Source organism: Myotis nattereri (assembly GCF_964212035.1).
Source record: "Myotis nattereri genome assembly, chromosome: 1".
Taxonomy (NCBI): Eukaryota; Metazoa; Chordata; class Mammalia; order Chiroptera; family Vespertilionidae; genus Myotis; species Myotis nattereri.
Window position 1 is genome coordinate 42,562,989 of NC_138075.1, and position 25,829 is coordinate 42,588,817.

Genomic DNA, 25,829 nt, shown 5'->3' on the forward strand with positions numbered 1-25,829 from the left:
AAAAAAAAAATGTATTACTAAGGATTCCTAGCTTTGCACAGTGATACGTAAAATGACAAAATTAGCTCTGCTTTGGCCTATTGCTCCTATTCAAACAGCCTTTTCATCCTTGTCACCTGGACACAAGGGCAATATAAAATTCTGTTTCTTATAACTCAGCCATTTTTGGTTGATGTGATGCTCCTATTTCCTAGCAGTTCTCAGCCATGGTTTTAAATGTTGTATTTGACTGTATCTTCAAAACATTTCTTCTACACCCTCAGTTTACTGCTATGTTAATTTTCTTCATGAGAGCATATGACCTTATTACTTACAGCTAAGTAATCCACCAAATTCTGACAACTGTTCAATCATTTTGGCTGCCCAGCCAATTTAATGATATCCATAGCCTTCCTCATGTATGTAGCTTCTTGCGTAGAGCTGATAGTAAGCTGACTAATCCCGGTATTATCTAATTCTTGTTATGTAGCCTTGATTCAAAGGACAAAGAAGGATATCCAACTTCTGTGACTAGTTTACATTTGGTGTTTTTCTTCTTTTCCTTAACACAAAACAATGCACTTGACAAGGCAGATGACTGTAACTGCCTAATTAATCTAATAGTTTTACAGAAAACCACTCAGAATAGAAAAGTAGCTCCAGACTAAACTGTGGTGAATCAGCTGCTTCATCATACGGTAATCAAACAAACGAGACAGAAGTGCTTATTGTTTATGAGTTCTATAAATGTATGCTTATGTTTAACCATATCTGTAATCCTTTCTTCACATGGAATCACCACTGTTTCACGTGAAACTATTCTATATCCTTGTCTTTTTTGTAAATGTACTAATTTCTGATTTTTTAAAATGACAGTGGCAATTATATTAGTAAATAGTGTATCATTTATGGTATGTGCTATTTATATAAGCTAGTTTCTGAACACAATTAAAATTCATTTTTCTACCTAAATTTTGTATCATAGAAAGTGTTTATTTTGATATTATTTGCAAAGTTATATTCAAATCAAATGTACAGAAATCCACAAACAAGTTGGCATATAACTAACAATAACTGAATCAGGGCCACTTTAAGCAGGTAAAAATATATATTTTTATCTACTTAATAATAATCTTTAACACTGCTTTCTAGATATAAAATGAATTTTGTCTTTATGATATCCTTGAGTTCACAGGAAATAGTATCCACTGTATATGGGGAAATAAAAATCCACTTCTAATTGACATGTTAAAGTTTTCTGTTTATAGCAATTTTTAAATTTAAGCAAAAAGTAAGTGCTGGTCTTCATGATTGTTTCCTCTATTCTAATGCAATCAGAGGAACTATTTGAATTCAGCCAGGTATTTATGTCTACTTATAATAAAATACCAGACTAAGCTTAGAAAATAGACAAGTTAGCCAGAAACTACTCATTCAGAGAAAGGGTGTAAGTATGAAAAACACAGGAATGCAGAATTATGAGAAAGGCATGCAAATCCTGAGAGCGATATGAATGCCTCCACAACTACTGACTTCTTGGCATAATTGACTTCAATGAATCTGAAATTTAGCTTTCAGTTTTTGAAAATTATACATTTATAGTAACATGCTTCAATAACTTTAAAGTGCAACATAAATTACTGTTAAAATACAATTAAGAATATCTGTGTTGTACATTTAAATGTCTTTAAAGAATTCTAAGTCAGTATCTACATCGAGATATCTAAATAAATATCTATATAAAATGAGTAAATTAGAATTAAAATGTTACCTAGTTTGCATCACTTCAGTTTAGTAACTTTAATGAGTCTCATCTGAGTATTTATTTTCTACATGATGGATTTTCTGCTTTAAAATATCATGATATGACATCCTTATAGCTCTATTGATGCTTACATAATATTCGTTGCTGTTTAGGATCAATTTTAAATGATACTTTATATTGAATAAGGCACTTATTGATGATTATTATTTTGCTTCAAGTCTAATTTTAGTTCCAGATAAGGTAGTAATGCCTTAAAGATTTTAACAAGGTTTTCTTTCTCTCTTATTCCAGGAAGATCACTTAGCAACAAATACCTGAGGTTTCTGTAAAAAAAGAAAGAAGTTACTTCAATTTGGCCTTTACTCTTATAGCATTAAAACTAAACTTGATTTATTGACTTTTAGAAAAAACTACAGTCAGAATATGTATATTTGCTGTCCAGAATTACATCAATAATTCTAGCTGAATCTTTCCAAATACTATATGTATATTATGGCATAGAATACCTTTGCCTGAGAGAGATAAAATATGAACCTTAACCTAGAGAGGGAAACAAATTAGCAGAGTCTTAAGGGAACTCAGAATGAAGCCTTGAAGCCTCAACTAATGTAAGAAACAAATAATCTAGTATTTTTGGTTCTAATGTTTAAAATTTCTCGAACTTCCTGTGATAGGTTATTGGTAAAACATGGAAGAAATTAATTTAAAAAGTGGAGAGGAAGCATAATAGCTAATGCTTGAGAGCTTACTGTAGCAGGCACCATGCTAGGAACTTTACTTAGATTTAATTTTTTAAGCAATATCCCTAAAAAATGCAATAAAACCATAATGTATTAAAGTTGATAATTTCAACTGTTTTAAAGTATTAAAGATGAAAGTTAAGTCATTTTCTTTTATTTTTCAAAACAAGACACCATCCCTCAACTGTTTTAAATTCTGATTTTTCACCTTAACATCATTATCAAGTTTCCATTTTGGCACTGACCACCTACCTTAAATTTTGCAAAGCAATGATTCCTTTGTCTGTGACATTCCCACATGAAATTATTTCCATTTCCAACAAACTTTTTTGTAAATTTTCAAGTTGACTAATTCTCTCCAAACAGTCATCCTCGATATAATGACACTTGCATAGCCTTATTTTTTCAACATGCTGTAGGCCCTCTGGGAGGAAAAGAGCAGTTTAAGAACCTGTTTTACCATTAAAATAACCAACTCTCCTAGTTTTCCCAGGGCTGTTCTGATTTTAGGATTGAAAGTCCTATGTCCTGGGAAACCTCTCAGTCCCAGGAAAACTGGAACAATCAGTCACCTTAATAACCATACACGGTATTCACTATACAAGTTGTGCTGATAGGACCATTTTGCAGTGAAACATCCAGCCACTGGGAGGGGTGGGGGCTGGGGGGGGGGGGGGGGGAAACCACCCAAGCAGAAGCTGTGTGGATAGAATTATTCCTACATCATTGAGGATCTCTCAATGACAAAAGTTTGACAGACAGTTTGACAAACAAGGCTTGAATTTTAAGTCAATAAGCCACAGAATAAAGTCATGTAGAGACAAACTTAGTAAGGGGAGAAAGGAGAGGAAGGTGCTTGTAACCTCTAATTTAAAAATATTATACATAAGAAGAAACAAACTGGATGATATTGAAAAGGCAAAAAGAACATATCTACCACTATAATATTCAACTGCAACAAAATGTCACTGTAAATTACCTGCATTTTTCATAAGCAAATGATAGGGTAGTTACCTAGGTGGTCAAATCCAATGTTCATGATACAAGAGTCAGTGGCATCGATGGCCTGGATCTTGTATTTGTCCAGAGGGCCTGTTGGGAGGTTGTTGTAGTCCTTCTGCCACCTCTCCTGGCCATGATAGCGTACCATGGCCCCACAGCGAAGCAGCCACTCGGAGGCTGCCCTTTCGGGGCCAACTTCCTTGATGCGTTCACGATCTACTCTAATGGAAAGAGAACAAAAGCAGTTAGCTTTTACTATAATCATTAGCTTTTTAACTATATTCATCAACATAAATACAGAAAAGACTTTTCATTTCAAATGACTGAGGGAAACAAGTATACTAGTGAGATCCATGTAAAAAAAAAAACATACAATGACTCTACCTGCTACCTTTCTTGCTTTAATTTTGTTTCCAAGTGAACTCTGTGAAGGCATATTATTTTATATGAGTTTATCGGGCAGAAGTGAGTCTTCATTGATTCAGATGTAGCACTGTGCTTGACACCAGGAAGTACTCAATAACTTGTATCAAAAGAATGATACACTTGGTTATTGTGTTTATTAATGATAAAAGATTAAAGGGAATAATTTTGAACCTATGTTCAAATTAATCTTATTAAGTGATATTAATTTTTATATATGCCTTTTTCTCTAGTCAATGGTGTTATTGCTATATTAAGCAATGAGGAAATTAGCTTCTTCAGTTTCAAAATGATGCTTTTAAGCATGCCACCCATTAATTTTTTAAAAACTTGAGTTGCCTTCATAGTATTCAAAAGGCTAACTACACCCATTTAGAAGCCATAGAGTTAAATATTCTAAAATTACATTTACTGAGCTTTTCTGATTATAAAAATAATAAATTTTCATTTTAGAAAACTTGAAAGGCATGGAAAAGCCAAATAAGATAAAAGGCACTGACATCCTGCAACCCAGTCATGTTAATATTTTATAATCTATTTGGGGGTCTTTATTCAATTTGTGTATATATTTTATTTGTTTTTAAACAAAATGAGGTTCATACTGCACACACTATACAAAAAAATCATTTGGAATACAAGAAATAACCAAATAACTATTGTGAACTCATCTATCTTTAACAATTCTCACATTTCTTCATTTTAATTAGAGTAACTTACTTATTAAACACTGCATTCAACCAGCCCCAGAAGTATCTGGAGTCACATGACCATGGGAGTTTCTTTAAGCCACACAACTGCCAGGAAATTTTTCCAAACAGCATCATTTGATCTAGAAACACAACACAGTATTAATGTTAGATCATCGACTGGCAATCAGAGTCATGTACACATAGTCACTTCACAACTTCAAAGTCAATGCTGTTGTGCCAATAAAGCTGATGACTCACTTGCCTCTCAGTCTCTACTGAAGAAGCCACTCCTGTCTCCGTTTCCCAGTTTCTTTTGCTGAAAAAACAAAAAACGAGCTCTGTGGTTCCTTCCAGCCTTGATATTAAGTTCCACTGTTCTATGCTGTCTGCACTGTTGCCACCTGGTGTCCATATAAAATTACTGAAACAACCCCACTCCCAATCTACATTTCCAGTATCAAAATGGCAAACTAAAATCACCTAGGGAGCAATATGCCGCAGTCCACACAATTACATCCAGGAAGGAAGAGGTGACATGGAAACAGATCTTCCTATGACAGGAGCGCAAATAGTGTCACCAGAACAGGGCAAAGAGCTGTGGAAGGGCAGCTGGGAAAGACTGGGCAAGTAACGTCACCTCTCTGACCCTTGGTTTTCTCATTTGTAAAAAGAGATGAAGTGCGCAGATGATTTCCAGCTGTAAAAACCTATAACCATGAGTTGAGGAACTGATTTTTAAATTGGATCTCAATTTGATTTATGTCAATTCAAGTTTCTCTAGAAGTATGCCAGGTGCGGGGGAAACACTGAGAAATGAAACTTGGTCTCTGCCTTTGAGGAACTAACAACTTAAGGCAGAGTGGAGTGAGCGAAAACAAGTTACCAAGTAGTTAAAATAAAAGATATTGTCTGATAAATACTTCAAAAGTTAAAATAAGAACAGACCAGAATTTCAATAATCCAGGTGATTAGCTGAGGCAGGGACATTTAAGTCATGTTGCATTTCAGTTTGGTTAGCTTATGAGGAGACAATTTATACAGTCACATCAGAAAGGGTCTGGCATAATCAGCCAGGAAATTTTGACTTTCTTCTGCAGGTGGCTGGGAGTCACTGAAGTTTTAGCACAGAACACTGGCATTTTTAGAACTATGCTTTAGGAATACTATTCAAACAGCAACATCAAGATCGAGTACACTAGCACCGGACAGAAAGACAGCTAACAAGGTCTTCAACTACATGTGGCCATGGGAAAGGGCCGGGGGTGGGGGCTGGGGGAGAGGAGAATTGGAATGACATTGCAGAATGGATTCCACATGATCCAGTAAATGAGATTATAGGGGTGAGGGCCAGAGAAACTAAAGATGACACTAAGTTTTGCTCCTGAGTCACTGGTCGAATGATGGTGCCATTATGAAATCAATGTCAGAAGGACAGGGTTGTGGTTTATTCCCCAGCTTTTCATATTCTAAATATGAAGTGTTGGCAGGACTTCTAAGAGGTGATGACCAACAAGTGATTAGAATCAGTGTCACAACATGGTAGAGCTGGAAGGAACTCAGATCACCTAGACTACACTGTCTCCACGTCACCTCATTTAGAGACGAGGAAACTGAAGCCCTGATATTAAGTAACTTGCTGACACCCTACATCCTTTCCAGAACAAGGTGGGGTTTTAATAAATGCATGTGTTTAAAAGGACTTGCCCAGTGTTTCATGGCTAATTGGTGGCAGTGCTGAAACTTGAACCTAGTTCTGGCTACTACCAGCCCAGAGCTCTTTCCTTGGTCATAAGATGGTCCTGCAACTCAGGGAAAAAGGGAGGACTAGAAAGAGGCCTGAGTGGGAACCACCTCAGAGCTGAGGAAGTGACTGAGGATGTGGAGGCTGTGGAACAGTGAGAGATGAGGTCTGAGGCCCCCTGCTATCACCTCCACGTTCTCAGCCCTTCCCAGCTTCTTGTTAAAGCTCCCTCCACCTGTGTCCACTTCTAATAACTCCATTGGCTGCCAACCTCATTTATAAATCTGGACTTTCTAGCTTCAGTTCAACTCAGGCTGTGCCCTCTATTTACCATTCCTCCCCACCCATCCAATCTTGTCTATGGAAATCTTACTCAACTTCAAGACCTTATTCAAATGCCATCTTCATCCATCCATCTGTTCATTCACTCAATAAATATTTATTGAATGTCTGCTATACCTAGTTCAAGAGGTATAATGGGAAGATAGAAAAACCAAACAAAACAACAGAGACAAAGATATGGTTCCTGTCCTCATAGAATGTATAGTCTAATGAAGGCAGAAGACATAAAGAAATAACATGCAACATGGTGTCTTGGTAGAGGTATGAACACGTTCTGTCAGAGCCTAAAAGAGTTTTCTTTTGGGATGGCTCTGAAAGGATGATTAAAAGTTTCCAGTTAGGCAGAAAAAAGAAAAGCATGTAGAGCAAAAGGAAGACCAAAGATCACATCTTACTCATTTCCATTTTGCTTAGTACCTAGCACAATGCCAGAGTTTAATGAATGTTTGCTAGTAGTCTTTAATGATTGATATATTTCCATGGAGAAAGGTAAAAACCAGAGAAACTGTTATTAAGCAGGTAAATTTGAGTGGTCTATGAAAACTGATGCACTTTGACTTACTTTGGCCCACCTTATAATTCAGCTTAAAGAAAAGGCCAAATTTGCTACTTCAGCTATGATTTCTAAAAATACTAGATATTATATTAAAATAAACATGAAAATCAAATGTTTATTTATCAATAAAGATAAAAAATAAATTGGTAGGTTTTTACATTCTCAAGTGTGACTTGCTAATTAAATTTAGCAATTTCTAAGGAATTCAAGCTACCTCTGGGAATGCTTTCTGTATGGAAAGAGGAGACCTCTAGTGGTGAGTTGGTGAATTTAACTCTAATGGATTAAAAGAAACCAGTTAAAAGCAAGTTAAAAATTACTACTAAATTACTGCTGCAATAAATAATTCAGGAATTAAAATAATTTAAAAAGACCTTCTTACTATCAGAACATGGCTTAGAGCCATAAATTTATAACTGATGTTTCTAAAACTTGCAATTATGTTTATGACTTAGAGAAGGCCAGACCTCGCAGCTGAGGGTGGTGTCATGAACACAAATGTCTCTAGCTAGCCAAATATCTTACAGGGTGTATAAATGTAAGGTGAGCTCTTGATTTGAAATTACTTAATTGAAAAGGTAAGCAGAAAATTTTTTTTATATGTATTCAATCTAGCAACAAATCAACTACTACACCTGTGCAAACTAAAAAATAACCATCTCGGTGGGGGGGGGGGAGGGTGTCAAACTTTAGAAAATAAAAATAAATAAGTAAATAATAACCATCTCCACTACATATCTATCAGAATGATTAAAATAAAAAATAGTGACACCACGCTGCTGGTTTGGGTCAGTGAATAAAGCATCAGCCCTCGGACTGAAGGGTCCTGGGTTCAATTCGTCAAGGGCACGAACCTCGGTTGCAGGCCCTGGTTGGGGCGCGTGTGGGAGGCAACCAATCGATGTGTCTCTCTCACATTGATGTTTTCCTCTCTCTCCCCTTCCCTTCTACTCGCTCTAAAAATCAATGGAAAAATATCCTCAGGAGAAAGTGGGTCACTCGAATATTGCTGGTGGAAATGTATAAAGGTGCAGACACTTTGGAAAAGCAGTTTGGCAGTTTCCTATCAAAATAAACAGGTGCTTATCACATGACCCAGCAATTGTACGCTTGGGCATTTCTCCCAGGCAAACAAAAATAGGTTCATACATAAAAAGCTGCACATTAATGTTAACAGCAGCTTTATTCAAAAGTAGGTAAAAACTGGCAACAACTCAGATGTCCTTTAGTGGGTGAATGGTTAAACATACTGCGGTGCCATGAACTACTACTGGACAGTAAGGAATGAGACATCAATACATGGACCTCAGGGGATTATGCTGAATGCAAAAAGCCAGTTTCCCAAAAGTTATATACAGTATCATTCTGTTTATATAAATTCTTAAAGTGACACACAATTTTAGAAAGAGAGAAGAGACTGGGGAAGGGGTGCCCTGCGGCAGGGAGGTGAGGTTATACAAGGGCAGGGGGGGATTCTTGTGATGCAGCTGTGCTGTAGCTTGACCCTGGGGGTGGGTACCAGAACCCACACACGCGATGAAAACTATGTGGAACTAAATACACACATACATGTAACACTGGGGAAATCTAAGTAAGACCCATGGATGGTGTCAACGTCAATGTCCTGGTTGTAATGTGCCACAGTTTTGCAAGATGTTATCACTGAGGGAGACTGAGCAGACGGTACACAGAATCTCTACTGTTTCTTACAACTGCATGGACAGCTACAATTATCTCAAAAATTTTTTAAGAATTTCAAAAATAACCATCCCTTAAAAATAAATTGTGATGGAACAAGCAGGTAACATTCTAATTGTTTGCACAAATAAAGCAGAACATGTACAACTATCCAGAAGGTTAAAGCCATTCGAGCATAATAACTACCGAGTATTCGCTGTGCTAAGAGCTGATGAGCCGTAAAAGGGAGACCCGACATTAGTCCTAGTTCATGGGCGGGCGGGCGGGCACAGAGGCGAAAAGGCTCCAGAAGCCCCCTGAGGCCTGGAACCAAATCCAAACGGGCAGGTGAGTCCCTCCGGCCATGAGGCGGTACCACTCTGTGGTTCTGTTCCGCTGTTCTGGCCCTACACATGTTCACCTGCCATGAAGCACGGTGTTAAGCGGGCAGGTGATCATCACAGTTTTAGATGAATGATGCATTTGAGAGATTCCAGCCCACCTCCCGCACTTTTCAGGTGAGATCACGGGAGGTGTGACCTGCACAGGAAGTCGGTATTCCCAGGCCCGCGCTGGCTACTGAAAACTGTATCTCGGCCCCGTGTTAACGACCAGGAAACAGGTCGCTAAACGATGGCGGAGGCCGAGGCCGAGGCCGAGGCCGATCGGGGCCTGGGTCATCGAGGCGGTATTTACAGGACCCCAAATAGCCGGATGAAGGGCAGCGCGGGAGCCCCACAACAATAGGCCGCGGGGCTCTAAGGGCCTCGGTCCGGAGCGCGGGCTAAGGCCGGCCGGCGCGCGCTGACCCGGGCCGGAGCCCGGGAGCCCGGGAGCCCGGGAGCCCGGGAGCCCGGGAGCCGACGGGGCTGGGCGGGGCCGAACCGAAGGAAGGGAGACTGCTGGGCCCGCCCAAACAAGTTTTCACTATAATCATGCCCAGACTTTCTTCCCGGGCCCCGCATTCGGTGGACGTCCAAGGTCAGACCCCGCGACGCGGCGGGGCAGGTTGTCGGCAAGCCCGGCGCGCGGAGAAGGGAAAGGGCAGCGTGAAACCACGACCCCAGGCCCGTCCCGCTCGATCCCAGCTGCTCAACTCACTGCGTCGCCGGAAGGGAGCGAGCGCGCGTCCCGGCGTGTACGGCTGCGCCGGCCTGCCCTTCGCCCTCCGCCGCGCGCGCCCATTGGTCACTGGCAGCCCTCCCACGTGGAGCAAAGGCGCGCGCCTCATTGGTCCGTGCGTGGGAGGCGGGGCTAGAGGGCACCGCGGACCCTGCGGAGTGTCCTGCTCCAGTGGCCACGCTGGGGCCGAGGCAGGGGAGGGGACGCAGGCGATGGTGCCCGCGCTGCGTTACCTGGGCACTGCCTGCGGATGGGCCCGCGCAGGTTCCCCCAGGGGCATCCCCGCGACGTGCGGGCCCGCGCTGGGCAGGCCGCAGCCGCTGTGCCAGGGTGTCCGCAGCGCCAGCACTAGGTGAGTAGCCGCCGGCCCGCCCCCGCCGCCTACGCTGCATCTTCGAGGTGCTTCTTGCTGGACCTGCGCCCAGGGGAGGTGCTTCTTACTCCCCTGCCCCCGGCGTGAGAGAAGGTCGAGATCCTGCGGGGCACGGGCTCCACGCTGGGATCTCAGGAGCCACCTGCAGGATGTATTCGTTGTGTTTGTGGGCGGGAGGAGAGGAATGAGAGTGCTGAGTAGAGGGCTACCACAGCCTGTCTTTGCATACAACCCCTCCACGTCCTATTTCACTCCGCGCGGGTTTGCTTGAGCTCCTTGAAGGTTAGGTTGTGAATGGGAGCCTAGGTTCTCCCGCAGGTGATTGTTTTGAGCGTTCAAGGACCTTGCCCACAGTAAGCAATCAAATAACGCTTTTTATTAGCTGGCATCTCGAGTGTTACTTGGAATATCTGGATTCAGTCTTCAATCAGTTCCAGGCAGACACTGCGCAGAGTTACCTCACTGAGAAGCAGCTCAGTGGCTGATCGAAGCCTGCAGAATCCAGTGTCCTGTGATTTAAAGTTTGGAGGTCACATGGGAAACCACTGTTTTTCTCTGCTTTCTTTAGAGATGATGGTTTATGCGGAGCTGGAAAGCTTGGCAGTTTCGAGAATTAAGAAGTTGAGTGTGACTGGAGCTTAGCGCCAGAGATGGTGTGGAAGGACACCAGGAGAGGGGCTACCTCACAACAGGGGTTTTATTTTATTTTAATTACACAGTGAATTTTATTCTAAGAGCGTTGGGAAGCTTTTAAAGGGTGGTTAAGAAGAGGGAGTGGTTGACTGCTGATCTTTCAAAAATTTACTCTGGTTGCTGTATGTTACTGTATTGGAGGGGGATTAGAATGGAATAGGATCTGGGGAAGCTTTTCTTTCTTTCTTTCTTTCTTTCTTTCTTTCTTTCTTTCTTTCTTTCTTTCTTTCTTTTTTTATTATTAGTTAAGGTATTACAAATGTGTCCTCATCCCCCCCATTAACCCCCAACCTCCCCCCACACACAAACTCATGCTCCCATCCCCCTGTTGTCCATGTCCATTGGTTTGGCTTATATACATGTATACAAGTCCTTCGGTTGATCTCTTCCCCTTGGGGAAGCTTTTCTTAAGGGAAGAAATGTAGGCTTAGGGAAGGTTTTGTTTATACTTTTTATTTTGAAATAATTATGGATTTATAGAAGTTTGCAACAAAGCAGCACTCATTTACCCCAATGATAACATTTTACATAACTATAGTACCATATCAATACCAGGAAATTGACATCGGTTCAATCCATAAACCTTGTTCAGATTTCATCAGTTTTACATGCACTCATTTGTGTGTGTGTATGTTTCTGTGCAATTATGTGTTATTTTGTGTAACTACCACCACAATTCAGAAACAAATATTCCGTCAATACAAAAATATCCCTTGTGTTATATTCACATCTCATCTCTACACCTTTCTAACCACTTCCTAACCAGGGGTGGGCAAACTTTTTGACTCGAGGGCCACAATGGGTTCTTAAACTGGACCGGAGGCCCGGAACAAAAGCATGGATGGAGTGTTTGTGTGAACTAATATAAATTCAAAGTAAACATCATTACATAAAAGGGTACGGTCTTTTTTTTCAATAGTTTTATTCATTTCAAACCAGCCAGGGCTGGAAAGTTCTTAATAGATATTCTAGGTAGAGTACTTTGTCAGATAAATGGTTTGCAAGTATTTCCCCCCAATTTGTTGGTTTTATTTTTATCCTCTTAACAGGATCTTTTGCAGAGAAAACGTTTTTAATTTTGATGAAGTACAGCTTATCAATTTTTTCTTTCATGGATCATGTTTTTGGTGTAAACTTTCACCTAGCCCTACATCACAAAGATTTTTTTCCTGTGTTTTCTTCCAAAAGTTTTATAGTGAATATTTGATTATATAAAACATTTTTGTTAACTTTTTTTAGTTAGAATAATGGTATTGTGTGTGTTTTGAAGAGGCCTTTTAGAAATAATATATTAAAATAATTACAGATGATGTTTAAGATTTGCATCAAAATAATATAATACAGGAGAGGATTAAATGGGGAGAGAGGAAGAAGCAAGTGTGTCCATATTTCTCTAAAACCTAAGGTAAGTGCTGAAAGGAATCTTTTACACTCATCATTGCATTAGACTTTACAAGGCCTTTTTAATTTTTAAAATGGTTGTATAATCAGGGTTTGTCGTGGCTAAAATTGTGGTTCTGAAACTACTGGCTGTTTTCTTTTTAACAGAAAAAAAGATAAATTGTTGCATACCAAGGTGTTGAAGGTTTAATGTGTTAGCTAATCCTCAAGAATACTGCACTTGAATTTTAAAAGAATAGATGGTAGAGAAGAGTGTGATGCTTACACAGGTAGCTGGCCGGAGCAGAGTACTGTGGGGATTTAGAGCAGCTTGATCAACTAGCCACCCTGCCTGCTGGGTGGAGCTGATTGTACTACTGACCAGCAATGCAGGTAACTTTGAAGGGTATCTTCCTGAGCATGAAGCCAAATAGCACAAAACCCAATAAATATTTGCTTTTAATGATTACAAATTAACAGTTTAATTAATTATCCATAGATGATAAAAATGTTGCATGTGAAGTTGGATGGGGTCTACTGTAAACGTGCATTACTTTAAAAGTGACTTTCTCTTGAAGCTCATTTGATGTAGTCGTTATCGGTGGTGGAATTGTGGGGCTTGCCTCTGCCAGAGCACTCATCCTGCGACATCCAGCACTTTCCATTGGTGTCCTGGAAAAGGAGAAAGAATTAGGTATGTATGGTTGATGTATGTTATCAGTGCTGCTCTTCAGGCTTTTCCTGAACCCCCGCTTATTTTGTCAAATCTGCATCTGTTATGCTGAGTGGCAATGTTAGTAGGCTAGTTTGAGTTCTCCATAAAGCAGAGTCTAGGACTAGGACTTTGGTATAGGTGATTTACTTGAGAGGTTATCTAGGAGACAGGAGTGAGGGGGTGGGATAGTAAACAGGGAAGGAGGGAGAGCCACATGAGGGTACCTTATTGAAGTTATTGTGAGTTTGATTCTACTGGTACCTCTGAGGAGCTACATAAACATTTCCCAGCATCATGGTCATTTATCCATCAGCTCCTGTCCCTTTTGGTTGAGGGTTGCCTCTAGAAATGTTGAGTTCTCTTTCCCAACATTAGACAAAGCCCGGGGGTAGAATGCAGAGAACCATAATGGTCCCTTGAAGTGGTTTGCTGGAAGTGAGAGGTGAGTTTGTGCACCAGAGTTGTAACTAAAATCAGAGGTGGGCTGGAGGGATGTGACACAGTCAACAAGGATGGCGGCTAGAGGAATTTACCAGTCCCCTGGCTGTAAGAATTTTAAATAATGTGGTCTGATAGCTTCAAAGATGTTTGTTCCCCCACTTCTTAGGTTTTGTATGAGTCATTTATTTTTTCTTATCCTGTTTCTCTTGTTTGGTAGCTATTCACCAGACTGGACATAACAGTGGTGTCATACATAGTGGAATTTATTATAAACCGGAATCTCTAAAAGCTAAATTATGTGTACAGGGTGCAGCCCTCATCTATGAGTACTGTAACCAAAAGGGAATTTCTTACAAGCAGTGTGGCAAGGTATGGTATTTTACTAGGACCTCAACTTATTTATAACTAACATTTTCTTACCGATGTTTAATGTTGAATTTTTTTAAAACCCTGGATTTTCTTTCTTTATATCAAGTTATTTGCAAAATCTAATATTAGTGAATAACTTTTAAAAAGATGGTGTAACTAACTCCATGTAATTAAAAAGATTTTTTGGTACATTTTTAATGATTTTAGAGAGAGAGGAAGGAAGAGGGAGAGAGAAATATTGATGTGAGAGAGAAACATTAATCGATTGCCTTCCATATGAACCCCGACCGGGGATAGAACCTGAAACTTGGGTACAGGATGAGGCTCCAACCAACTGAGCCACACCAGCCAGGGCACTCCATGATTTTTCTAGTCACTTTATCTTTCATAGCTGATGGTTTGTTTAACTCTATTCATATTATCATTTGTTGAAGCTTATAGTAGCTGTCGAACAAGAAGAAATTCCCAGACTTCAGGCCCTTTATGAGAGAGGCCTGCAGAATGGTGTCCAGGGCCTGAGGCTGATACAGCAGGAGGATATAAAAAAGAAGGAGCCATATTGTAGGGTAAGTGATTCACAGCTCCACACACATGCTCACAGGGACATTTTCATTTAGGGCTCGGTCTTGTGAACATTGAGGCTGAAAGTGAATTTATAGGAGGAAGGAATTATATAGACACAGATAATCCTGTCACAAAAGCAGTGGGGTGACAAACACAAGAGGGCATTGCCACAAACTCTGGACACTTGATTTCTTCTTTCCCTAAGTCATTATAAGAAATATCCAAACCCGCAGAGCAAGCGTGTCAAACTCGCGGCCGGCAGGTCTCATGCCTCATTTAAATAAGCGGGTCACGAGTTTGACATGCTTGCTGTAGAGAATTTTCCTAAGAGTTTATTTGAGCCAAACTGATGACATATGCCAAGGAGCAAGATCTCAGATGCTCTGGAGAATAAGTTTTACAGCTTCTTTTATGCATTTGAAATTACAGAGGGAAGTTTACAGGAAGATGAGAGAAAGCAAGGCAGGGATTATTAGATTAGGATAGTTAGCAAGATTATGTGCTCTCTTGGGGGTGGTTACAGTTTATTTCTATGGTGTGTTAACCTAAATGCACAGACACAATAGACTAGGCTTGCTTAAGGCAAATATAAACCTCTTAAAAATATATTTTTTAAATTGATTTGAGAAAGAGAGGAAGGGAGAGAGAGAGAAACATCGATCAGTTGCCTCCTGTACGCACCCTGACCTGGGATCGCACCCACAAGCTGGGTATGTGCCCTGACCAAGAATCGAACCAGCGACCTTTTAGTGCATGCAATGCTCAGACCAACTGAGCCACACCAGCCAGGTCGCAAAGATAAACTTTTTACTAAAGAGGTTATATGCCTGGGACATGACTACCCACCATGACCGGTCAAGTTAGGAATTTATGATCAGATCACCCTGTGAAATTACTTTCCATAGAACCCCTCTTTTCACTCACACTAATGAAAAAATACCAGGTCTGAAGGACATAAGCAAATGCAAGAGGAGGTCTGAGACCATATGACATGTCTGGAAAGCACTGTGAGGTGTGGTTGGATCACAGGGTGTATAGGAAAATATAAAAAGTGAGACTAGAAAGGCAGAATTAGGCTCACATAAAGGGCCTGATATTCATGCTGATAACTTTGTAGTTTATCTAGTAGGCACAGAAGCCTCTGAAAATTTCTGAGGAGAGTGGCTTTGATATCCAGTCTGTATTTTAGGAAGATAAGTATGGCATGAGTGTGAAGGGTGGGTTGTAGAGTATCTTGCTTAAACATGCTATAGGGAAAAATCTCCCTTTTATCATGAGAGAGACATGAAAAATAATACTCTGCATAACAACTTTCTTTGATAGCCTTTCAGACACTATCAGTTCAACCTGTAGTTCCATTGGCTGTTCCAGTGAATGGCTGTATCTCCTGTTCCTTCTCCCCTACCTTTTTATTCACAATATGGAATAGCTAAACTCCAGCCCGCTGGTGTAGTTCAGTGGTTGAGGATGTCACAGTTTGGTTCCTGGTCAGAGCACATGCCCCGGTTGCAGACTCTATCCCCAGTAGGTGGCGTACAGGAGGCAGCCGAGCAATGATTCTCGCTCATCATTGATGGTTCTATCTTTCTCTCCTTCTCCCTTCCTCTCTCTAAAATCAATAAAAGCACTAGAAAGAAAAATAGCTGGACTCCAGGTACCTGTGTTAAAGAGTCTGGCTTCTAACTCATTGCCAGACAATGCTTATCAAAAGCTTTTAGTTTAGTCAGAGAGTTTAGGACAGGTGAACTTCCACTGAAAGATGACTAAGTAGTGTAATTTATAAAAGAGGTATGCCCTGCTTTTCTCTGAGGCCTCTGCAGAAGTGATCTACTTTATATAATGCCACATTGTAATTTTCAATGCCTACATAGGGTGGTAATATACTAGTATAGTAGAAAATATAGTCTGGTTATTTCATAAAGGTGTCTTGAGTAAATTCCTCCTTTCTTTCCCAACCTCACCACTGCTACCAGCAATGATGGGCAAAATTTGCATAGTACAAGATTACTTCTGTTTCTTCTAGGACCTCCAAAAGGAAAAGTATATTAGGGCAGCTCTAAAGGGCTTCTTAGAGCAGATTCCTTTCAGCAAAAGATTTAAGTACTCCCAGGGAAGCATTTTGGAAAATTTTAAACTGGCTCTGCGAACTTTGACTTTGGAGGATAGCTCTTGAGAGCTCTCTTCTGGGAAGATCCTGACAGCTGCTTCTGACCTTAGCTGTGCAGATTCATCCATTGGTCAACCACATGCTCATCTGTTCCTCCTGACTTCTAACTCCCAGTGTTCCCTGTTTTGCTTGCCTGGTTCTTTTCTAGCCATCTGACCTGCTGTGGCCTAAGATTTCAAGTTCTGACCTGCTAACCTGGACAGTGCATGCCCAGCTCCTGGCAGACTACCAGCCTGTCCAACCCCCATCCTGGGCCAGGGCATTGGATTGCTTGGTGGCAGTGACTCGCTGCCTTCCCCCAACATACATGTATAGGTAGGGCCCACCAGCATCTCATGAGGAGGGGCAAGGCCAAGGCCAAAACTAGAAAGGGAAAGAAAAGAAAGGAGATCTTTTAGAGAAGGTCTAGAAAGGGAAAATATCTGGTATGTTTAAAGAGAGCAACCTTCAAAAGTTCATTCATTTAGTAAATGTTTGAGTGCCTTGTGTGTCAGGCATTATGCTAGGTAATAGGAATATATGAAGATACTTGGAATTCCAAAAATCTATTGATATGGAGCATTTTTACAGCACACTTTTATCCCAGTGTTATATTTGTCACAGAGTTTTATGCTAGGTAAGAAAGTTTTTGTGACTAAATTAATGGTATTATCCTAATTTAGATTTTGAGATTATAGTACCCAAAATACTATTTATAGGTTGAAATTGAATTATAGCTATTGACCTATGAATTTAGGGATTGTCAAGCCATATAAAGTCTAATATAATATCTTAGTGTATCTACTCTATCAAAACAAAAGGACTGATTTCCTGTACTTGGGCAAATGCTCTCATATTCTGGAAGCAGACCATCAGGAAAATGGTGAGGTTTTTCAAATGTTGCTTTTAGTTCATGAAGATAGACTGTTGGGTGTTTTGGGAGCCTTTACCCTTAGTGTGATCTGGGCACATGGCAGTACTGGTCAGGGGTGGGTAGCAAAGTCAAAAGCTTTGAAGGATAAGCAGGTAAATGTATTGGGATAGGGGTGGGGCACTGGATACAGTAATACAGTGACATGCTGTGCTGGCCAAACAAGAAGATAGCACATTTACCAGTCATACTCAGCTTCTGGGTCTTAGTCATCCTGGAACCAGGCAATCCTCTTAGAGAAGATTGATAGAGAAAACTAATCTCATACACATTAAGGCAAGATAAAATGGTACTATCACTAAGGATTCCTCAAAGTGTAGTCTGTACTTAGTGTGTGAAATTCTACTTTTATCCTTTTCTTCAGAATTAGAAGAGGGTACATTTATTCCAAAAAATTAAATAAGTAATGCTTATAAATCATTCATCTATAGACTTTGAACATATCTTGGCAAAACACACACACACACACACACACAAACACAAACACACACATACCAGAAGAACAACCCAGGCTGTTAATTTCTCATATACCTGAAGAGAAAGTTTGAATTAACCATATGTGATCTTCATTCAGTATTTGCAGTCTTGAAAATAGAGTCTGCAGCAAATCAAATCAATGCTCTGCAAACATATGAACAATTCTGAGTTTTCACTGAGTGTGTATGACATATGATCCACTACTAGGAAAATCTCAGTGAAGCTTATTTAAAACTTTAATCGGAGAACATTATGGTAAGTGAAATAAGCCAGTCATAGAAAGACAAGTACCATATGATTTCGTTCATATGTGGAATTTAATGAACAAACTGAACTGACTACCAGGCAAAATAGAGACAGACTCATAGAGAGCAAGCAGCCAGCTCTGGTGTGTGTTTGGGGGAAGGTTTGGGGGAGGGGTTGAGAAAAAAAGGAAAAAAAAGAGAACTCATAGACATAGACAACAGTGGGGAGGTGAGGTGGGAGAGGGGATAAATGGTGATGAGAAAAATTAAATTTAAAAAAATTATTGTTTAGTGATACAGAATTCACCTCAATCAGATATGAATCAGGATGAGGGATAAATAAAACTGAAAAACTCATTGTAGCAGCTGGAAGGGCCTAGCAACATGAACTCCTTTAAGGAAGAGAATTATTTTCTGATTATAGAAATTTTCTTATTTAGTTAGTGTTACTTCTTATATCTGTTTGGACATATTGAATCTATATATATAAAAGCCTAAGCGACCATTACAACAGAATGACCAGAATGACTGGCCGACCAATTGCTATGATGTGCACTGACCACCAGGGGGCAGACGCTCAATGCAGGAGCTTCCCTCTGGTGGTCACTGTGCTCCCACAGGGGTAGTGCCACTCAGCAGAAGCCGGGCTCATGGCGGTGAGCACAGCTGCGGATGCGGAAGCCTCTTCCAACTCCGTGGCAGCACTACTGAGTGGCAGCAGCAGGTGCAGCAGGCTGGGATGAGTGCAAGCAGTGTGGCGCCTGGCCCCGGGTTCTGGCTCCTCCCTGGCCACATGCCATTTGGCGCACTGCTACATCCCTTGGGGAATGTCCAACTGACCTGCGGGGATGGAGCCTAAACCGGCAGTCAGACATCCCCCAAGGGGTCCCGGATTGCGAGAAGGCGCAGGCTGGGCTGAGGGACACCCCCTGCCCTCAATGCATGAATTTTGTGCACCGGGCATCTAGTATATACATACAGAGTGAGGCAAAAGTAGTTTTACAGCTGTGAGTACATGAAACACAGGATTCATTCTTATATATATTTTTAATTATTGTATCATTTTCCATATGAGCAACTGTAAACCTACTTTTTGCCCCACCCTGTATACTCAAGTTCAAATTCAGGAACTATGGAGCAAGCTTTTATTTTTCTTTAAAATTATCAGGGGGTTTTTCCTTCAAGAAAGCATAATGTGTGTTACCCATCAAAATAACCAGTAAAGCCCTAACCGGTTTGGCTCAGTGGATAGAGCGTCCGCCTGTGGACTGAAGGGTCCTAGGTTCGATTCTGGTCAAGGGCATGTACCTTGGTTGTGGGCACATTCCCAGTAGGGAGTGTGCAGGAGGCAGCTGATCGTTGTTTCTAACTCTCTATCCCTCTCCTTTCCTCTCTGTAAAAAATCAATAAAATATATTTTTTAAAAATTTTCAGCACAAAATAAAATTTATTCAGCAAACTGTTCTCGGTGATTTTTAATTGTAATGTCTTGACTTTTTCATAATCCTATCCCAGGGTCTAATGGCTATTGATTGCCCATATACTGGCATTGTGGACTATCGTCGGGTGGCTTTGTCATTTGCCCAGGATTTTCAAGATGCGGGTGGCTCTGTCTTGACCAATTTTGAAGTGAAAGATATTGAAATGGCTAGAGAAAGTCCTTCAAGAAGTGAAGATGGTAAGCCGTCCTTGTCTTTTCTTTTGAATACTTGTATTGACTTGTAAACAAATTTTGGACTGCTTTTGGCTGGGGTGGTGCTGGGGGAGGTCCACCAGGAGTTGGGCTAGCATAGGGCACAGGGCTGGAGGCAGGTGCAGAAGGTAAGATTGGATGTGGGCAAACTGGGACTTCCAGCGAGTCTTGTATTGATAGAACTAGGCACTGATCGGACACTTATGACTGATGTTAAAACCTGAGTTGCCGCCCTGACCGCTTTGGCTCAGTGGATAGAGCGTCGGCTTGCGGACTCAGGGTCCCAGGTTGATTCCGGCTAAGGGCATGTACCTTGTTTGCAGGCACATCCCCAGTAGGGGGTGTGCAGGAGGCAGCTGATCGATGTTTCTCTCTCATCGATGTTTCTGACTCTCTGTCCCTCTCCCTTCCTCTCTGTGGAAAATCAATAAAATATATTTTAAAAACAACAACAAAAAAACCTGAGTTGCCAAGGCTGTTTATATAAAACTAGAGGCTGGATGCACAAATTTGTGCACAGGTGGGGTCCCTCGGCTTAGCAGGTAATCGGGGCTGGTCGGGGGGTAGGGGTTATGGGAGGCAGGCTGGCCAGCCGGGGTCGGGAGGGGCTACAGGAGGTTGGCCAGCACAGGAGATTGGCTGTGGGAGCACACTGACACCAGGGGGCAGCTCCTGTGTTGAGCATCTGCCCCCCTGTGGTCAGTGTGCATCATAGCGGCTGGTTGACCAGTTGTTCCGGTCGTTTGGTTGTACCAGTCACTTAGGCTTTTATATATAGACTAGAGGCCTGATGCACGAAATCATGCAAGGGCCTCAGCCCTTGCGGCTGCGGCAGCTTGCCTCAGCCCCAGCCCCAGCTTCGTCTGGAAGGACGTCCAGAAGGTCATTCTGCTGTCCGTCTAATTAGCATATTATGCTTTTATTATTGTAGATTAGCCCCCAAATTCTTCCTTAGCCTGTAGGTTAGAATCAGAATCCCTGGGGGTGTTTGTTAAAACTGCAGACGTTAGCATCACCCAGTATTACTGAAGTAAATTGTCTGTGGATAGGACATGACAGCCATTCTGAACAACCCCCTTTGGGGATTTTTATTTTTTTAACTAAATGAATCGGTTTGTAAATTTTGAATTTGCTTTGGGGAAATTTGAGGGAAAATGTAATGTGCTGGGTTTATTCTTCCTTGACAGGTTTGTTTTTTTTTGGAGGTTTGGGCCATATGAATCATCCTCCCAGTGTCCTACTAAATTCTAAGATGATGAGCAAAATTGTTAAATAATTAAGATTGTTATAGGTAGGTAGCATAATCAATAAAATTTATTCATGGTAAAAGTAGATCATATTCTTAAACTGTTGCACTTACGTGTTATAAGACTTCAATATCCCTTGTATCTGATTGGAAACTAATTTTATAAATACTTTATTATTGGAAGATTTTGTGTTTTAATAACTTTTGTTTCTTTTCACAACATAGAATCTACAGAGATCCAGTAACCGACATTTGAACAACAAGTGTCATAACATTAGTCCTGTGGGAAAATACATACTGATTTATGATGATCTATTTTATAGCATGGTGCTTAGATTGTAGTTCAGAGAAAAAAGCTGTGACTGCTTATGCTAGAGCTGAAGTGGTGGGAGGTTGATAAGCATAGATTAAGTGAATTCATATAAAATAATCTAAAAAACATGCCAGAGTTTTATATATTGTCAAATATGAACTAGTTTAATCTTATTACTTGGTAAAAGCTTCAGAATGAAATGTGGAAAGTAATCATGGTTGTGACAAGAAACCCATTTAAGTTTGTTACTAGTATATTTCAAATACTGTAGGCCTTCTTTTACTAAAAATAAATCTTTCACCAATTCCTTTTTCCTTTTTTTTTCCAGGGATGAAATATCCAATTGTTATAAGGAATACAAAGGTAAAGATTCTTAAGCAAAACTACTTCCATCTATTTTATCTACTTTCATCCCCTCTCCTTTCTTTTTTTAAAATTTTATTTTATTGATTTTAGAGAGAGAAAGATATTGATCGGTTGCCTCCCACACACACCGGACCCAGGGATTGAACCCACAACCCAGGTATGTGATCTGACTGGAAATTGAACCTGCTACCTTCTGGTGTATGAGATGATGCTCAAACAACTGAGCTACACTGTGCAGGACCCACTCCTTTCTTAAAAAGTTGAATTAACCACAGTGCTGTATTTTATGTCAGTGAATGAAATTTGTCTAATGTAAAGTTATTGTGAGAGAGATTCTTTGAGAGCTAAAATATAACAGTTTTCATTCTAAGAAGAGTTTCAAGTTGGAAATGCATTCATATAGTGACAGTGCCAGCAAAAAATATGATTATAAGTACTTGGAGTATTTAATTTTAAGGCAAAACTGATAGATATTTTATTGTTCTACCTGCTTATCTATATTAACTTAGCAACTCTCTACTAATGAGAAGACTTGGGGGAGGGTGTAGATCAGTGATGGCGAACCTATGACACACGTGTCAGAGGTGACACGCGAACTCATTTTTTTGGTTGATTTTTCTTTGTTAAATGGCATTTAAATATATAAAATAAATATCAAAAATATAAATCTTTGTTTTACTATGGTTGCAAATATCAAAGAATTTCTATATGTGACACGGCACCAGAGTTAACTTAGGGTTTTTCAAAATGCTGACACACCGAGCTCAAAAGGTTCGCCATCACTGTTGTAGATTGTACAGAGGGTGATACACTGCCTTCCTTCTCTTCCCATAATCTAAAACAAGAACTATTTGATAGATAGACGTATTGCATTCGCTGTATATTCTTGAATGGTCAGAGTTCAGTCAGGAAAGCAGAGTCCATAATGAGTGTAGTCGGTTTTATGGTAGGAATTAGGTCTGACACATTGTGAACCACCTGGGAAGTCAAGGTTCAGAAGGAGAGTTGGTAGATTAGAGGCATATCCAGCCAGTCTGAGAAGCCAAAGTGTATCTACCTGCTGAAGTGGAACCGCAAATGAGAAGCTCATGAGGAGATCTGGGGCAGCTCTTGTCTACAGCCAGGTCTTGGGTAGGACAGCGGTTGGTCAGTAGGGTCATTATGTGAGAAGCAGAGCTGGGTGAGAGAGAGAGAGAATATGAGAATTTGAGCACACACAATTTTTGGTGTCTTTCTCTTATAAGAACACCAGTCCTATCAGATTAGGGCAGTGATGGTGAACCTATGACACACATGTCAGGTGACACATGAACTCATTTTTTTGGTTGATTTTTCTTTGTTAAATGGCATTTAAATATATAAAATAAATATCAAAAATATAAATCTGTTTTACTATGGTTGTAAATATCAAAAAATTTCTATATGTGACACAGCACCAGTTAAGTTAGGGTTTTTCAAAATGCTGACACGCCGAGCTCAAAAGGTTCGCCATCACTGGATTAGGGCTTCACTCTTGTGACTTCATTTAACCTTAATTATTTCCCTAAAGGCTCTATCTCCAAGCATAGTCAAATGGGGAGTTGAGGCTTCAACATATGAATTTTGGGGGAAAGGGGAACAGAATTCATTTTATAACAATAAGGAAGAAGAAAGAATTGGTTAATTATAGACATATCTTTATTTCACAGTAAGGAAGAAATTGCTACATTTCTCAGAACTATATTCCTCATTTATGTCACCAATCATGTGGTCATGTGGTCATATTTATAATTTCCTTCTTCCACTATCTATTCCATACTCCCTTTGCCCTTGGCAAGCCTCTCATCTGGTCATGGTTCCTAGTTTGGCAGGAAAACTCAAACTTTTATTCCTGAAGTGTCTCTGCCATTAGCAGCCCTACCTGTTTTATGTTGTAGTGGTTTCCATCAACTTTTATAGCAATGTGTGGGGATACCAAGAGATAGGCCAGGAGATCTATAGCCCACACATACTCCGCTTTATCATTCCCAAGCTCTCTGTGTGGTAGCAACTCTCTTTCTCCTTGAAAGTCAGGATCAGTTACCCCATTCAGTCCTAGACGGTGTGATTCTTGGTCAGGGCACTTGCCTGGGTTGTGAGCTTGATCCCCAGTAGGGGGCATTCAGGAGGCAAGCCAAACAATGATTCTCTCTCGTCATTAATGTTTCTATCTCTCCCTCTTCCTTCCTCTCAGAAATCAATAAAAATATATATTTTTTAAAATTATCCCATTCAGTACAGTAACCTTCATTGCCTTTTGATTCACTGTCACGAGGAACTCAAAATGGCCAAGTGTGACAGTATTAAATTCTAGTGTAATGGAACCATTGCTTATTCTCTAATGGAAGCACTTCTCCCTTGGTACCTAAGACTTCTAAACCATTAGAGCCCAAAGTTGTGGGGTGAGGAAGCTGAAATTTGGATTAGAAGCAGAAACTGTGTAAGGTGCTACTCCCATTTCTACCTCTTGATTTTCTGAGCTGTGATTCCTGACTATGGGAGAAACAATACCATATATTAATTACTGATTTAGAGCATATAGTGCATCCTGGAAGACCTTGCCCCAGCCCTGCAGGGTGTTGCTAGTCAGCTAGTGCTGTTATTGAATCTTCAAAAGTCCTTTCCACGCTGTCACCCAGCGGCTTCAGGATGCGGGAAATGATAACATCAGTGAATTCCACAAGCATGAGCTTATCATTACACTTCATTTACTGTAAAGTAAGCTCACTGATCAGAAGTCGTGCTTCTGGGTAAAATACCATAATAAAATTGATTAAGTTCACAGATGGTGGTTTCTGCAGAAGTGTTGTGGGTAGGGAAGGCAAATCTATATCCACAGCAATTGTCTATTCCAGTGAGGACTAAGTGCTGCCCCCCTCCCCTTTATTTAAATTGGGAGACTGAGCACTCTCCCAACAGCAGATCGAGTGGCTGTAGACACATCAGCCTTAGTAAGTCCATGTTGCTGATCCCACACATCACCTCCATCCTTACTGCCATAATCATTTAGTTTGTGAAGTCATTGGCTAAGGACAAAGGTGACTGGGAAAGAGGCTGACTAATGTTCACAGAGTAGGTCATCTTGTCTCCTGATTATTAAAATCTTCCTCTGCCCCAGTTACTCTTCAGTGAGCTTACTCTTCAGTGTGGAACTTAAATACCTTTATCCTCCGAGCCTTTTTGGAGAGGTCCATTCACACACCTCTTCTCAGAGCTCCTTTTCTTGACCAGCCAGCCAAACCATCAGTCATTGCACATGCAACTGTGTAGATGCATACTTCTGGCCATCTCTCCTTCTGGGTGAGATAAACAACCAATGTAGTGTTCAAAGTTCTACCTGCTGGGAGCATTTCCACAGTCCTTCGGGCCACTCTCAGGTGGGGCTCTGGTGCTGCCACTGTTTGCTTTCGAGTGATGCCAGAATGGTATGCAGAACCATTTGTAAACCAGGCCTCTATTTTTTCCTCTTTGGCCAACTGGATATAGAGAATTTCCTATGGGGCACAAGGGCAAGTTGAGAGGGAGGAGGTAATTTTGTTGTTAATTCTCACCCAAGGATATTTTTTCCATTGACTTTTAGAGAGAGAGAAAGAGAAACAGATGTGAGAGACACATCGATTGGTTGCCCCCTGCACATGCCCTGGCCAGGGCCAGGGATCCAACCTGCTACCCAGGTACATGCCTTTGACTGGGAGTCAAACTCACAGCCCTTCAGTGCATGGGCCAATGCTCTAACCATTTAGAACACCAGCCAGGGCAGGAGGAGGTAATTTAGTCGGAGTAGAGGCCATGGGAATTTAAGCCACTTCCTCTGCAACTTATT

General features: G+C 40.8%; 2 protein-coding genes across 6 annotated transcripts in view; one reads left to right on the forward strand and one right to left on the reverse strand.

The window, feature by feature from the left end:
* Window positions 1–954: 954 nt before the first annotated feature.
* DMAC2L (distal membrane arm assembly component 2 like) lies at window positions 955–10,654 on the reverse strand. 4 transcript variants are annotated; one of them, XM_081086374.1, is made up of 6 exons: window positions 10,016–10,065; window positions 4,857–4,914; window positions 4,627–4,738; window positions 3,499–3,707; window positions 2,737–2,908; window positions 956–2,067 (listed from the first exon to the last, which is right to left on the reverse strand). In XM_081086374.1, exons 3-6 carry the CDS (start codon window positions 4,731–4,733, stop codon window positions 1,935–1,937), a joined length of 621 nt encoding a protein of 206 aa, XP_080942500.1. In that variant the 5' UTR covers window positions 4,734–4,738; window positions 4,857–4,914; window positions 10,016–10,065; the 3' UTR covers window positions 956–1,934. The 4 variants fall into 4 exon arrangements, with proteins under 4 accessions (XP_080942498.1, XP_080942500.1, XP_080942499.1 ...); XM_081086372.1 differs by lacking the exon at window positions 4,857–4,914 and having other exon boundaries at window positions 955–2,067; window positions 10,016–10,363; XM_081086373.1 differs by lacking the exons at window positions 4,857–4,914; window positions 10,016–10,065 and adding an exon at window positions 10,270–10,654.
* The window catches only part of L2HGDH (L-2-hydroxyglutarate dehydrogenase), a 29,173-nt gene continuing 13,505 nt past the window's right edge, over window positions 10,162–25,829 (forward strand). The window contains exons 1-6 of one of the 2 annotated variants that reach the window (XM_081086310.1): window positions 10,162–10,388; window positions 13,061–13,176; window positions 13,856–14,007; window positions 14,442–14,573; window positions 19,886–20,048; window positions 21,951–21,985. In XM_081086310.1, the coding sequence (XP_080942436.1) occupies window positions 10,249–10,388; window positions 13,061–13,176; window positions 13,856–14,007; window positions 14,442–14,573; window positions 19,886–20,048; window positions 21,951–21,985 (738 nt within the window). In that variant the 5' untranslated portion in view covers window positions 10,162–10,248. The remainder of the gene's footprint in view (window positions 10,389–13,060; window positions 13,177–13,855; window positions 14,008–14,441; window positions 14,574–19,885; window positions 20,049–21,950; window positions 21,986–25,829) is intronic. The other variant, XM_081086311.1, reaches the window with a different exon arrangement.